General features: G+C 35.5%; 1 protein-coding gene across 2 annotated transcripts in view; it reads left to right on the top strand.

The window, feature by feature from the left end:
* Positions 1 to 553: 553 nt before the first annotated feature.
* Positions 554 to 14518, top strand: part of FRMD5 (FERM domain containing 5) — a 170408-nt gene continuing 156443 nt past the window's right edge. For both annotated transcript variants that reach the window (XM_089663860.1, XM_089663859.1), the window contains exon 1: positions 554 to 734. In XM_089663860.1, coding sequence (XP_089519986.1) covers positions 630 to 734 — 105 coding nt within the window. In that variant the 5' untranslated portion in view covers positions 554 to 629. The remainder of the gene's footprint in view (positions 735 to 14518) is intronic.

Raw genomic sequence — 14518 nt, 5'->3', positions numbered from 1 at the left:
CATTGGATCCTCTCCTCTCTGTATAGTATATATATATATCTGGGACCCCTGTACTATACATATACTGTACATTGGATCCTCTCCTCTCTGTATAGTATATATATATATATATATAACTGGGACCCCTGTACTATACATATACTGTACATTGGATCCTCTCCTCTCTGTATAGTATATATATATATCTGGGACCCCTGTACTATACATATACTGTACATTGGATCCTCTCCTCTCTGTATAGTATATATATATATCTGGGACCCCTGTACTATACATATACTGTACATTGGATCCTCTCCTCTCTGTATAGTATATATATATATATCTGGGACCCCTGTACTATACATATACTGTACATTGGATCCTCTCCTCTCTGGGTACCAACAATGATTTGAGTGATGATGGGGATGCCAGGCTCCGCCCCCTCACCGCCCCTCTCACCAATTAGCGGACAGCGGTCCTTTCTTTTTCCGTCCTCAATTCCTATTGGTCGGTGATGCCTTCGCTCAGCCCTTCCGCTTTTCGATTGATCACTCGGAGAAAGGAGGCGGGGCTGTGTCTGCAGCGCAGCCCGGCGGGGGCACTGTGACCCGGAGCGGGTGTGTGCCCGTTGTGTGCCCGGTTTCGGGATGATGCTGAGCCGCCTCATGAGCGGCAGCAACCGCAGTCTGGATCTCCCGTGTGTGTGCACCGTGCGGCTGCTGGACGACTCGGAGTATACGTGTAATGTGCAGGTGACAGCGGGGACCGGGGAGGGGGGCAAGGACGGACCGGGCACGGCGGGGGAGGGGGGGGGGGCTGTGTGCCCACCACCTGTCTCTGTGTCATTGTCACCTTGTGATCGCACAATGTGGGATCGGGTGTGCGATCAGTCATCAGGAATCGTCCGATCCCACATAGATGGAGATATATGTATATACTACAGAGAGAGAGAGAGAGAGAGAGAGAGAGGTCCTGTATACAGAGCACATGTCCCCCTTCATCAGCTGTGTGTGATATACACAATGTATACTCCTCTATATACTATATATACAATGTATACTCCTCTATATACTATATATACCATGTATACTCCTCTATATCCTATATATACAATGTATACTCCTCTATATACTATATACACAATGTATACTCCTCTATATCCTATATATACAATGTATACTCCTCTATATACTATATATACAATGTATACTCCTCTATATACTATATATACAATGTATACTCCTCTATATACTATATATACAATGTATACTCCTCTATATACTATATATACAATGTATACTCCTCTATATACTATATATACAATGTATACTCCTCTATATCCTATATACACAATGTATACTCCTCTATATACTATATACACAATGTATACTCCTCTATATACTATGTATACAATGTATACTCCTCTATATACTATATATACAATGTATACTTCTCTATATACTATATATACAATGTATACTCCTCTATATCCTATATATACAATGTATACTCCTCTATATCCTATATATACAATGTATACTCCTCTATATACTATGTATACAATGTATACTCCTCTATATCCTATATATACAATGTATACTCCTCTATATCCTATATATACAATGTATACTCCTCTATATACTATATATACAATGTATACTCCTCTATATACTATATATACAATGTATACTCCTCTATATACTATATATACAATGTATACTCCTCTATATACTATATACACAATGTATACTCCTCTATATACTATATATACAATGTATACTCCTCTATATACTATGTATACAATGTATACTCCTCTATATCCTATATACACAATGTATACTCCTCTATATACTATATATACAATGTATACTCCTCTATATACTATATATACAATGTATACTCCTCTATATCCGATATATACAATGTATACTCCTCTATATCCTATATATACAATGTATACTCCTCTATATCCGATATATACAATGTATACTCCTCTATATCCAATATATACAATATATACTTCTCTATATACAATATATACAATGTATACTCCTCTATATCCTATATACACAATGTATACTCCTCTATATCCTATATACACAATGTATACTTCTCTATATACAATATATACAGTATATACTTCTCTATATCCGATATATACAATGTATACTTCTCTATATACAATATATACAGTATATACTTCTCTATATCCGATATATACAATGTATACTCCTCTATTACTATATATACAATGTATACTCCTCTATATCCGATATATACAATGTATACTTCTCTATATCCAATATATACAATATATACTCCTCTATATCTGATATATACAATGTATACTCCTCTATATACTATATATACAATGTATACTCCTCTATATACTATATATACAATGTATACTCCTCTATATACTATATATACAATGTATACTCCTCTATATCCTATATATACAATGTATACTCCTCTATATACTATATACACAATGTATACTCCTCTATATCCTATATATACAATGTATACTCCTCTATATACTATATATACAATGTATACTCCTCTATATACTATATATACAATGTATACTCCTCTATATACTATATATACAATGTATACTCCTCTATATACTATATATACAATGTATACTCCTCTATATACTATATATACAATGTATACTCCTCTATATCCTATATATACAATGTATACTCCTCTATATACTATATACACAATGTATACTCCTCTATATACTATGTATACAATGTATACTCCTCTATATACTATATATACAATGTATACTTCTCTATATACTATATATACAATGTATACTCCTCTATATCCTATGTATACAATGTATACTCCTCTATATCCTATATATACAATGTATACTCCTCTATATACTATGTATACAATGTATACTCCTCTATATCCTATATATACAATGTATACTCCTCTATATCCTATATATACAATGTATACTCCTCTATATACTATATATACAATGTATACTCCTCTATATACTATATATACAATGTATACTCCTCTATATACTATATATACAATGTATACTCCTCTATATACTATATACACAATGTATACTCCTCTATATACTATATATACAATGTATACTCCTCTATATACTATATACACAATGTATACTCCTCTATATACTATATATACAATGTATACTCCTCTATATACTATATATACAATGTATACTCCTCTATATCCGATATATACAATGTATACTCCTCTATATCCTATATATACAATGTATACTCCTCTATATCCGATATATACAATGTATACTCCTCTATATCCAATATATACAATATATACTTCTCTATATACAATATATACAATGTATACTCCTCTATATCCTATATACACAATGTATACTCCTCTATATCCTATATACACAATGTATACTTCTCTATATACAATATATACAGTATATACTTCTCTATATCCGATATATACAATGTATACTTCTCTATATACAATATATACAGTATATACTTCTCTATATCCGATATATACAATGTATACTCCTCTATTACTATATATACAATGTATACTCCTCTATATCCGATATATACAATGTATACTTCTCTATATCCAATATATACAATATATACTCCTCTATATACTATATATACAATGTATACTCCTCTATATACTATATATACAATGTATACTTCTCTATATACTATATATACAATGTATACTCCTCTATATCCTATATATACAATGTATACTCCTCTATATCCTATATATACAATGTATACTCCTCTATATACTATGTATACAATGTATACTCCTCTATATCCTATATATACAATGTATACTCCTCTATATCCTATATATACAATGTATACTCCTCTATATACTATATATACAATGTATACTCCTCTATATACTATATATACAATGTATACTCCTCTATATACTATATATACAATGTATACTCCTCTATATACTATATACACAATGTATACTCCTCTATATACTATATATACAATGTATACTCCTCTATATACTATATACACAATGTATACTCCTCTATATACTATATATACAATGTATACTCCTCTATATACTATATATACAATGTATACTCCTCTATATCCGATATATACAATGTATACTCCTCTATATCCTATATATACAATGTATACTCCTCTATATCCGATATATACAATGTATACTCCTCTATATCCAATATATACAATATATACTTCTCTATATACAATATATACAATGTATACTCCTCTATATCCTATATACACAATGTATACTCCTCTATATCCTATATACACAATGTATACTTCTCTATATACAATATATACAGTATATACTTCTCTATATCCGATATATACAATGTATACTCCTCTATTACTATATATACAATGTATACTCCTCTATATCCGATATATACAATGTATACTTCTCTATATCCAATATATACAATATATACTCCTCTATATCTGATATATACAATGTATACTCCTCTATATACTATATATACAATGTATACTTCTCTATATCCTATATATACAATGTATACTCCTCTATATCCTATATATATACAATGTATACTCCTCTATATACTATATATACAATGTATACTTCTCTATATCCGATATATACAATGTATACTCCTCTATATACTATATATACAATGTATACTTCTCTATATCCGATATATACAATGTATACTTCTCTGTATCCTATATATACAATGTATACTCCTCTATATACTATATATACAATGTATACTCATCTATATCCAATATATACTCCTCTATATCCTATATATACAATGTATACTTCTCTATATCCGATATATACAATGTATAGTTCTCTATATCCTATATATACTTCTCTATATACAATGTATACTTCTCTATATCCTATATATACAATGTATACTTCTCTATATCCGATATATACAATGTATACTCCTCTATATCCTATATATACAATGTATACTCCTCTATATCCTATATATACAATGTATACTCCTCTATATCCTATATATACACAATGTATACTCCTCTATATCCTATATATACACAATGTATACTCCTCTATATCCTATATATACACAATGTATACTCCTCTATATCCTATATATACAATGTATACTCCTCTATATCCTATATATACACAATGTATACTCCTCTATATCCTATATATATACAATGTATACTCCTCTATATCCTATATATATTGCCTTCTATGCTGCCAGGAATTGCTTTGCATGTGTGAGTGTGTGTGTATATATATTATAGTATAGTGTATATATATATATATATATATATACATACAGTATATATATATATATATATATATGGGTCCTGTATACAGTGCACATGTGCTCTGTGTTATCAGGGGTCCTCTATGGATATGCTATATATATATATACACACACACAGTATATACAGGTGTCTTACATTCTTCCAGTCCACGTGTGTTCTGTGTATAGTCACGGACATTTCTATATGTCTGCCCTGTGTACAGTCTTGTGTGCTGTGTGTGATCAGGTATATGACACATGTCAGCCTTCTACACGTCTGTACTATGTGTCTTCTGTGCTGTCACCCCAGGTTTCCTCTGCACATATAGGTGTATATAGGGGGGTATATAACGGTCTCCCAAATATATACAGTACAAAAGTGTAAAGTCATGCAGACACTCTCAGGTGACGTCCTCTAGATTTCTATAATATTGTTTATGAAAAATCCATTTCCTTTTTTCTGAATGTTAAGACAGTTAAATGTGTGTATATGTGTATGTATATGTATACACTATATTGCTAAAAGTATTGGCCCCACCCTCCAAATCATGTGATTCAGGTGTTCCAATCCCCTCCATATCATGTGATTCAGGTGTTCCAATCCTCTCCATATCATGTGATTCAGGTGTTCCAATCCCCTCCATATCATGTGATTCAGGTGTTCCAATTCCCTCCAAATCATGTGATTCAGGTGTTCTAATCCCCTCCATATCATGTGATTCAGGTGTTCCAATCCCCTCCATATCATGTGATTCAGGTGTCCCAATCCCCTCCATATCATGTGATTCAGGTGTTCCAATCCCCTCCATATCATGTGATTCAGGTGTTCCAATCCCCTCCATATCATGTGATTCAGGTGTCCCAATCCCCTCCATGGACACAGGTGTATACAATCAAGCCCCTAGGCATGCAGACTGCTTCCACAAACATTGGTGAAAGAATGGGTCGCTCTCAGGAGCTCAGTGACTCCAAGCGTGGTCCCGTGATAGGTGGCCACCTGGGCAATAAGTCCATCCGTGACATTTCCTGGCTACTAAATATTCCACGCTCAACTGTTAGTGGGATTATAACAAAGTGGAAGCCACTGGGAACAGCCACTCAGCCACCAAGTGGTAGGCCACGTCACATGACAGGGCGGGGTCAGCGCATGCTGAAGCGCACAGTGCGCAGAAGTCGCCAACTGTCTGCAGAGTCAATAGCTAAAGACCTCCAAACTTGGTGTGGCCTTCAGATGAGCCCAACAACAGAGCGTAGAGAGCTTCATGGAATGGGTTTCCATGGCCGAGCAGCTGCATCCAAGCCTTCCATCACCAAGTGCAATGCAAAGTGTCAGATGCCGTGGTGTAAAGCACGCCGCCACTGGAATCTAGAGCAGAGGAGATGTGTTCTCTGGAGTGACGAATCATGCTTCTCTATCTGGCAATCCGATGGACAGACACGTCCAGACACGGGTTTGGCGATTGCCAGGAGAACGGTACTTGCCTGACTGCATTGTGCCAAGTGTAAAGTTTGGTGGAGGGGGGATTATGGTGTGGGGTTGTTTTTCAGGGGTCAGGCTTGGCCCCCTAGTTCCAGTGAAGGGAACTCTTAAGGTGACATTTTGGACAATTTCATGCTCCCAACTTTGTGGGAAGAGTTTGGGGATGGCCCCTTCCTGTTCCAACATGACTGCCCACCAGTGCACAAAGCAAGGTCCATAAAGACATGAAGGAGCCAGTTTGGGGTGGAGGAACTTGACTGTCCTGCACAGAGTCCTGACCTCAACCCCATAGAACACCTTTGGGATGAATTAGAGCGGAGACTGCGAGCCAGGCCTCCTCCCCCGACATCAGTGCCTGACCTGACAAATGTGCTTCTGGAAGAATGGTCCAACCTTCCCATAGACACCCTCCTAAACCTTGTGGACGGCCTTCCCAGAAGAGTTGAAGCTGTTAAAGCTGCAAAGGGCGGGGCCAACTCAATATTGAACCCTACGGACTAAGACTGGGGGGCCATTAAAGGTCATGTGGGTGGAAAAGGCGGGGCCAACTCAATATTGAACCCTACGGACTACACTGCGGGCCCATTAAAGGTCATGTGTGTGGGAAGGGCGGGGCCAACTCAATATTGAACCCTACGGACTAAGACTGGGGGGCCATTAAAGGTCATGTGTGTGGGAAGGGCGGGGCCAACTCAATATTGAACCCTACGGACTAAGACTGGGGGGCCATTAAAGGTCATGTGTGTGGGAAGGGTGGGGCCAACTCAATACTGAACCCTACGGACTAAGACTGGCCATACATTATAATATTTTCTGGAGAAATTTGCTTTAGATTTACCAAAAACCATCTAATATGAGGTCAAACCTAAACAACACTTTCAATTGTATCCAATTAGGTGGGTCCTTGTGCTACATAGTTGAAGGTAAATCTAAAGGAAATCGTGCAGAAATTGGGCAGAAAATTGTATAGTGTATGGCCAGCCTAAGACTAGGAGGCCATTAAGGATCATGTGTGTGGAAAGGCCGGCAGCCCAATACTTTTGGCAATATAGTGTATGTATATATATATATATATATGGGTTCTATATATCGTGTGCATATGTGACGTGTAATGGACTTCTCTTTCTGTACTGATCTCCTCCTGTGCTGACATCCCGGGCCTGCTCTGTAGACATGAGTGTGGTATATACAGTGTGGTATATATGAGGTGTCCTGTATACAGAGTACATGTGTTGTATGTGATCAGATCTCCGGTCCATAATGGACTTCTCTCTTTCTGCACTGTTCACTTGCGGTGCTCCCATCCGGGGCGTGCTCTGTATATAGTGCACATGTCAGGTATATGACATGTAATGGACTCCTCTATGTCTGTACTAGTCTCCTCCTGTGCTGTCATCCTCGGCGTGCCCTATGTACTGCATGTGTGTGTACAGGGAGCCTTCATATAGTGGTCACATGTTCTGTACCATTAGATGTATGACACCTCATGGACTTCTATATGTCTGTGTTGCCTCCCAAGTTTTGCACATATATATATACTGTAAGGTGTTCTGTATACAGTCCCCATGTGTTCTGTATGGTCATGTATGTGACACGTAAGGGACTATATGTCTGTCCTGATCACCCCCATCCCAGGCTTGTCTTGCATATTAATGTGTATATATATCGGTCATATATACATCATGTGTGCTCTGTGTACTGTCTGGTGTCCGATCTATAATGGACTTTTCTGTCTTTACTGATCACATGCTGAGCCGTGTAGTCTACATGTGTTCTGTACAGTCTATGGACTTCTCTGTGTACTACAAGCTTCCCTCTGAGGTTTGCTTTGCATGTCCTGTATATAGTGTGTATAGATGTCCTGTATATGGTGTATATAGATGTCCTGTATATGGTGTATATAGATGTCCTGTATATAGTGTATAGATGTCCTGTATATAGTGTATAGATGTCCTGTATATAGTGTATAGATGTCCTGTATATGGTGTATATAGATGTCCTGTATATGGTGTATATAGATGTCCTGTATATGGTGTATATAGATGTCCTGTATATAGTGTGTATAGATGTCCTGTATATGGTGTATATAGATGTCCTGTATATAGTGTATATAGATGTCCTGTATATAGTGTATATAGATGTCCTGTATATAGTGTATAGATGTCCTGTATATAGTGTGTATAGATGTCCTGTATATAGTGTATAGATGTCCTGTATATAGTGTATAGATGTCCTGTATATAGTGTATAGATGTCCTGTATATGGTGTATATAGATGTCCTGTATATAGTGTATATAGATGTCCTGTATATAGTGTATATAGATGTCCTGTATATAGTGTATAGATGTCCTGTATATAGTGTATATAGATGTCCTGTATATAGTGTATATAGATGTCCTGTATATAGTGTATATAGATGTCCTGTATATAGTGTATATAGATGTCCTGTATATAGTGTATATAGATGTCCTGTATATGGTGTATATAGATGTCCTGTATATGGTGTATATAGATGTCCTGTATATAGTGTATATAGATGTCCTGTATATAGTGTGTATATAGATGTCCTGTATATAGTGTATAGATGTCCTGTATATAGTGTGTATAGATGTCCTGTATATAGTGTATATAGATGTCCTGTATATAGTGTATAGATGTCCTGTATATGGTGTATATAGATGTCCTGTATATGGTGTATATAGATGTCCTGTATATAGTGTATATAGATGTCCTGTATATAGTGTGTATAGATGTCCTGTATATAGTGTATAGATGTCCTGTATATAGTGTATATAGATGTCCTGTATATAGTGTGTATAGATGTCCTGTATATGGTGTATAGATGTCCTGTATATAGTGTGTATATAGATGTCCTGTATATAGTGTATATAGATGTCCTGTATATAGTGTGTATAGATGTCCTGTATATAGTGTATATAGATGTCCTGTATATAGTGTGTATAGATGTCCTGTATATAGTGTATAGATGTCCTGTATATAGTGTATATAGATGTCCTGTATATAGTGTGTATAGATGTCCTGTATATGGTGTATAGATGTCCTGTATATAGTGTGTATATAGATGTCCTGTATATAGTGTATATAGATGTCCTGTATATAGTGTATATAGATGTCCTGTATATAGTGTGTATAGATGTCCTGTATATAGTGTATAGATGTCCTGTATATAGTGTATAGATGTCCTGTATATAGTGTATATAGATGTCCTGTATATAGTGTATATAGATGTCCTGTATATAGTGTATAGATGTCCTGTATATAGTGTGTATAGATGTCCTGTATATGGTGTATAGATGTCCTGTATATGGTGTATATAGATGTCCTGTATATAGTGTATATAGATGTCCTGTATATAGTGTATAGGTGTCCTGTATATAGTGTATATAGATGTCCTGTATATAGTGTATATAGATGTCCTGTATATAGTGTATATAGATGTCCTGTATATAGTGTATATAGATGTCCTGTATATACAGTCAGGTCCATAAATATTGGGACATGGACACAATTCTAACATTTTTGGCTCTATACACCACCACAATGGATTTGAAATGAAACGAACAAGATGTGCTTTAACTGCAGACTGTCAGCTTTAATTTGAGGGTATTTACATCCAAATCAGGTGAACGGTGTAGGAATTACAACAGTTTGCATATGTGCCTCCCACTTTTAAAGGGACCAAAAGTAATGGGACAGAATAATAATCATAAATCAAACTTTCACTTTTTAATACTTGGTTGCAAATCCTTTGCAGTCAATTACAGCCTGAAGTGTGGAACGCATAGACATCACCAGACGCTGGGTGTCATCCCTGGTGATGCTCTGCCAGGCCTCTACTGCAACTGTCTTCAGTTCCTGCTTGTTCTTGGGGCATTTTCCCTTCAGTTTTGTCTTCAGCAAGTGAAATGCTCAATCGGATTCAGGTCAGGTGATTGACTTGGCCATTGCATAACATTCCACTTCTTTCCTTTAAAAAACTCTTTGGTTGCTTTTGCAGTCTGCTTTGGGTCATTGTCCATCTGCACTGTGAAGCGTCCAATGAGTTGTGAAGCATTTGGCTGAATATGAGCCGATAATATTCCCGAAACACTTCACAATTCATCCGGCTGCTTCTGTCAGCCGTCACATCATCAATAAATACAAGAGAAGCAGTTCCATTGGCAGCCATACATGCCCACGCCATGACACTACCACCACCATGATCACTGATGAGGTGGTATGCTTAGGACCATGAGCAGTTCCTTCTCCATACTCTTCTCTTCCCATCACTCTGGTACAAGTTGATGTCGGTCTCATCTGTCCATAGGATGTTGTTCCAGAACTGTGAAGGCTTTTTTACATGTCGTTTGGCAAACTCTAATCTGGCCTTCCTGTTTTTGAGGCTCACCAATGGTTTCCATCTTGTGGTGAACCCTCTGTATTCACTCTGGTGAAGTCTTCTCTTGATTGGTGACTTTGACACACATACACCTACCTCCTGGAGAGTGTTCTTGATCTGGCCAACTGTTGTGAAGGGTGTTTTCTTCACCAGGGAAAGAATTCTTCGCTTATCCACCACAGTTGTTTTCCGTGGTCTTCCGGGTCTTTTGGTGTTGCTGAGCTCACCGGTGCGTTCCTTCTTTTTAAGAATATTCCAAACAGTTGTTTTGGCCACGCCTAATGTTTTTGCTATCTCTCTGATGGGTTTGTTTTGTTTTTTCAGCCTAATGATGGCTTCACTGATAGTGACAGCTCTTTGGATCTCATCTTGAGAGTTGACAGCAACAGATTCCAAATGCAAATAGCACACTTGAAATGAACTCTGGACCTTTTATCTGCTCATTGTAATTGGGATAATGAGGGAATAACACACACCTGGCCATGGAACAGCTGAGAAGCCAATTGTCCTATTACTTTTGGTCCCTTAACAAGTGGGAGGCACATATGCAAACTGTTGTCATTCCTACACCGTTCACCTGATTTGGATGTAAATACCCTCAAATTAAAGCTGACAGTCTGCAGTTAAAGCACATCTTGTTCGTTTCATTTCAAATCCATTGTGGTGGTGTATAGAGCCAAAAATGTTAGAATTGTGTCCATGTCCCAATATTTATGGACCTGACTGTAGTGTATATAGATGTCCTGTATATGGTGTATATAGATGTCCTGTATATAGTGTGTATAGGTGTCCTGTATATAGTGTATATAGATGTCCTGTATATAGTGTGTATAGATGTCCTGTATATAGTGTATATAGATGTCCTGTATATAGTGTATATAGATGTCCTGTATATAGTGTATAGATGTCCTGTATATAGTGTGTATAGGTGTCCTGTATATAGTGTATATAGATGTCCTGTATATAGTGTATATAGATGTCCTGTATATAGTGTATATAGTTGTCCTGTATATAGTGTATATAGATGTCCTGTATATAGTGTATAGATATCCTGTATATAGTGTATAGATGTCCTGTATATAGTGTATAGATGTCCTGTATATAGTGTATAGATGTCCTGTATATAGTGTATAGATGTCCTGTATATAGTGTGTATAGATGTCCTGTATATAGTGTATATAGATGTCCTGTATATAGTGTATATAGATGTCCTGTATATAGTGTATATAGATGTCCTGTATATAGTGTATAGATGTCCTGTATATAGTGTATAGATATCCTGTATATAGTGTATAGATGTCCTGTATATAATGTATAGATGTCCTGTATATAGTGTATATAGATGTCCTGTATATAGTGTATAGATGTCCTGTATATAGTGTATATAGTTGTCCTGTATATAGTGTATATAGATGTCCTGTATATAGTGTATAGATGTCCTGTATATAGTGTATATAGTTGTCCTGTATATAGTGTGTATAGATGTCCTGTATATAGTGTATATAGATGTCCTGTATATAGTGTGTATAGATGTCCTGTATATAGTGTATATAGTTGTCCTGTATATAGTGTGTATAGATGTCCTGTATATAGTGTATATAGATGTCCTGTATATAGTGTATATAGATGTCCTGTATATAGTGTATATAGATGTCCTGTATATAGTGTATATAGATGTCCTGTATATAGTGTGTATAGATGTCCTGTATATAGTGTATATAGTTGTCCTGTATATAGTGTGTATAGATGTCCTGTATATAGTGTATATAGATGTCCTGTATATAGTGTGTATAGATGTCCTGTATATAGTGTGTATAGATGTCCTGTATATAGTGTATATAGATGTCCTGTATATAGTGTATATAGATGTCCTGTATATAGTGTGTATAGATGTCCTGTATATAGTGTATATAGATGTCCTGTATATAGTGTATATAGATGTCCTGTATATAGTGTATATAGATGTCCTGTATATAGTGTGTATAGATGTCCTGTATATAGTGTATATAGTTGTCCTGTATATAGTGTGTATAGATGTCCTGTATATAGTGTATATAGATGTCCTGTATATAGTGTATATAGATGTCCTGTATATAGTGTATATAGATGTCCTGTATATAGTGTGTATAGATGTCCTGTATATAGTGTATATAGATGTCCTGTATATAGTGTATAGATGTCCTGTATATAGTGTATATAGATGTCCTGTATATAGTGTATAGATGTCCTGTATATAGTGTATATAGATGTCCTGTATATAGTGTGTATAGATGTCCTGTATATAGTGTATAGATGTCCTGTATATAGTGTGTATAGTTGTCCTGTATATAGTGTATATAGATGTCCTGTATATAGTGTATATAGATGTTCTGTATATAGTGTATATAGATGTCCTGTATATAGTGTATAGATGTCCTGTATATAGTGTATAGGTGTCCTGTATATGGTGTATATAGATGTCCTGTATATAGTGTATATAGATGTCCTGTATATGGTGTATATAGATGTCCTGTATATAGTGTATATAGATGTCCTGTATATAGTGTATATAGATGTCCTGTATATAGTGTATATAGATGTCCTGTATATGGTGTATATAGATGTCCTGTATATAGTGTATATAGATGTCCTGTATATAGTGTGTATATAGATGTCCTGTATATAGTGTATATAGATGTCCTGTATATAGTGTATAGATGTCCTGTATATAGTGTATATAGATGTCCTGTATATAGTGTATAGATGTCCTGTATATAGTGTATATAGATGTCCTGTATATAGTGTATATAGATGTCCTGTATATAGTGTATATAGATGTCCTGTATATAGTGTGTATAGATGTCCTGTATATGGTGTATATAGATGTCCTGTATATAGTGTATATAGATGTCCTGTATATAGTGTATAGATGTCCTGTATATAGTGTATATAGATGTCCTGTATATAGTGTATATAGATGTCCTGTATATAGTGTATATAGATGTCCTGTATATAGTGTATATAGATGTCCTGTATATAGTGTATATAGATGTCCTGTATATGGTGTATATAGATGTCCTGTATATAGTGTATATAGATGTCCTGTATACAGTATAGATGTCCTGTATATAGTGTATAGATGTCCTGTATATATTGTATATAGATGTCCTGTATATGGTGTATATAGATGTCCTGTATATAGTGTGTATAGATGTCCTGTATATAGTGTATATAGATGTCCTGTATATAGTGTATATAGATGTCCTGTATATAGTGTATAGATGTCCTTCACTCATACAATCCCCATGTATGTATTCTGTGTGTCCTGTATATAGTGTACATGTGTTCTGTGTGATCAGATATCTGACATATAATGGAC

This window comes from Staurois parvus, unplaced genomic scaffold, assembly GCF_062004578.1.
Source record: "Staurois parvus isolate SC_StPar_1 unplaced genomic scaffold, SC_StPar_1.0 ptg001789l, whole genome shotgun sequence".
Lineage (NCBI taxonomy): Eukaryota > Metazoa > Chordata > Amphibia > Anura > Ranidae > Staurois > Staurois parvus.
The sequence above is the reverse complement of the archived record's forward strand: the minus strand, read 5'-3'. Positions and strand labels throughout refer to the sequence as shown.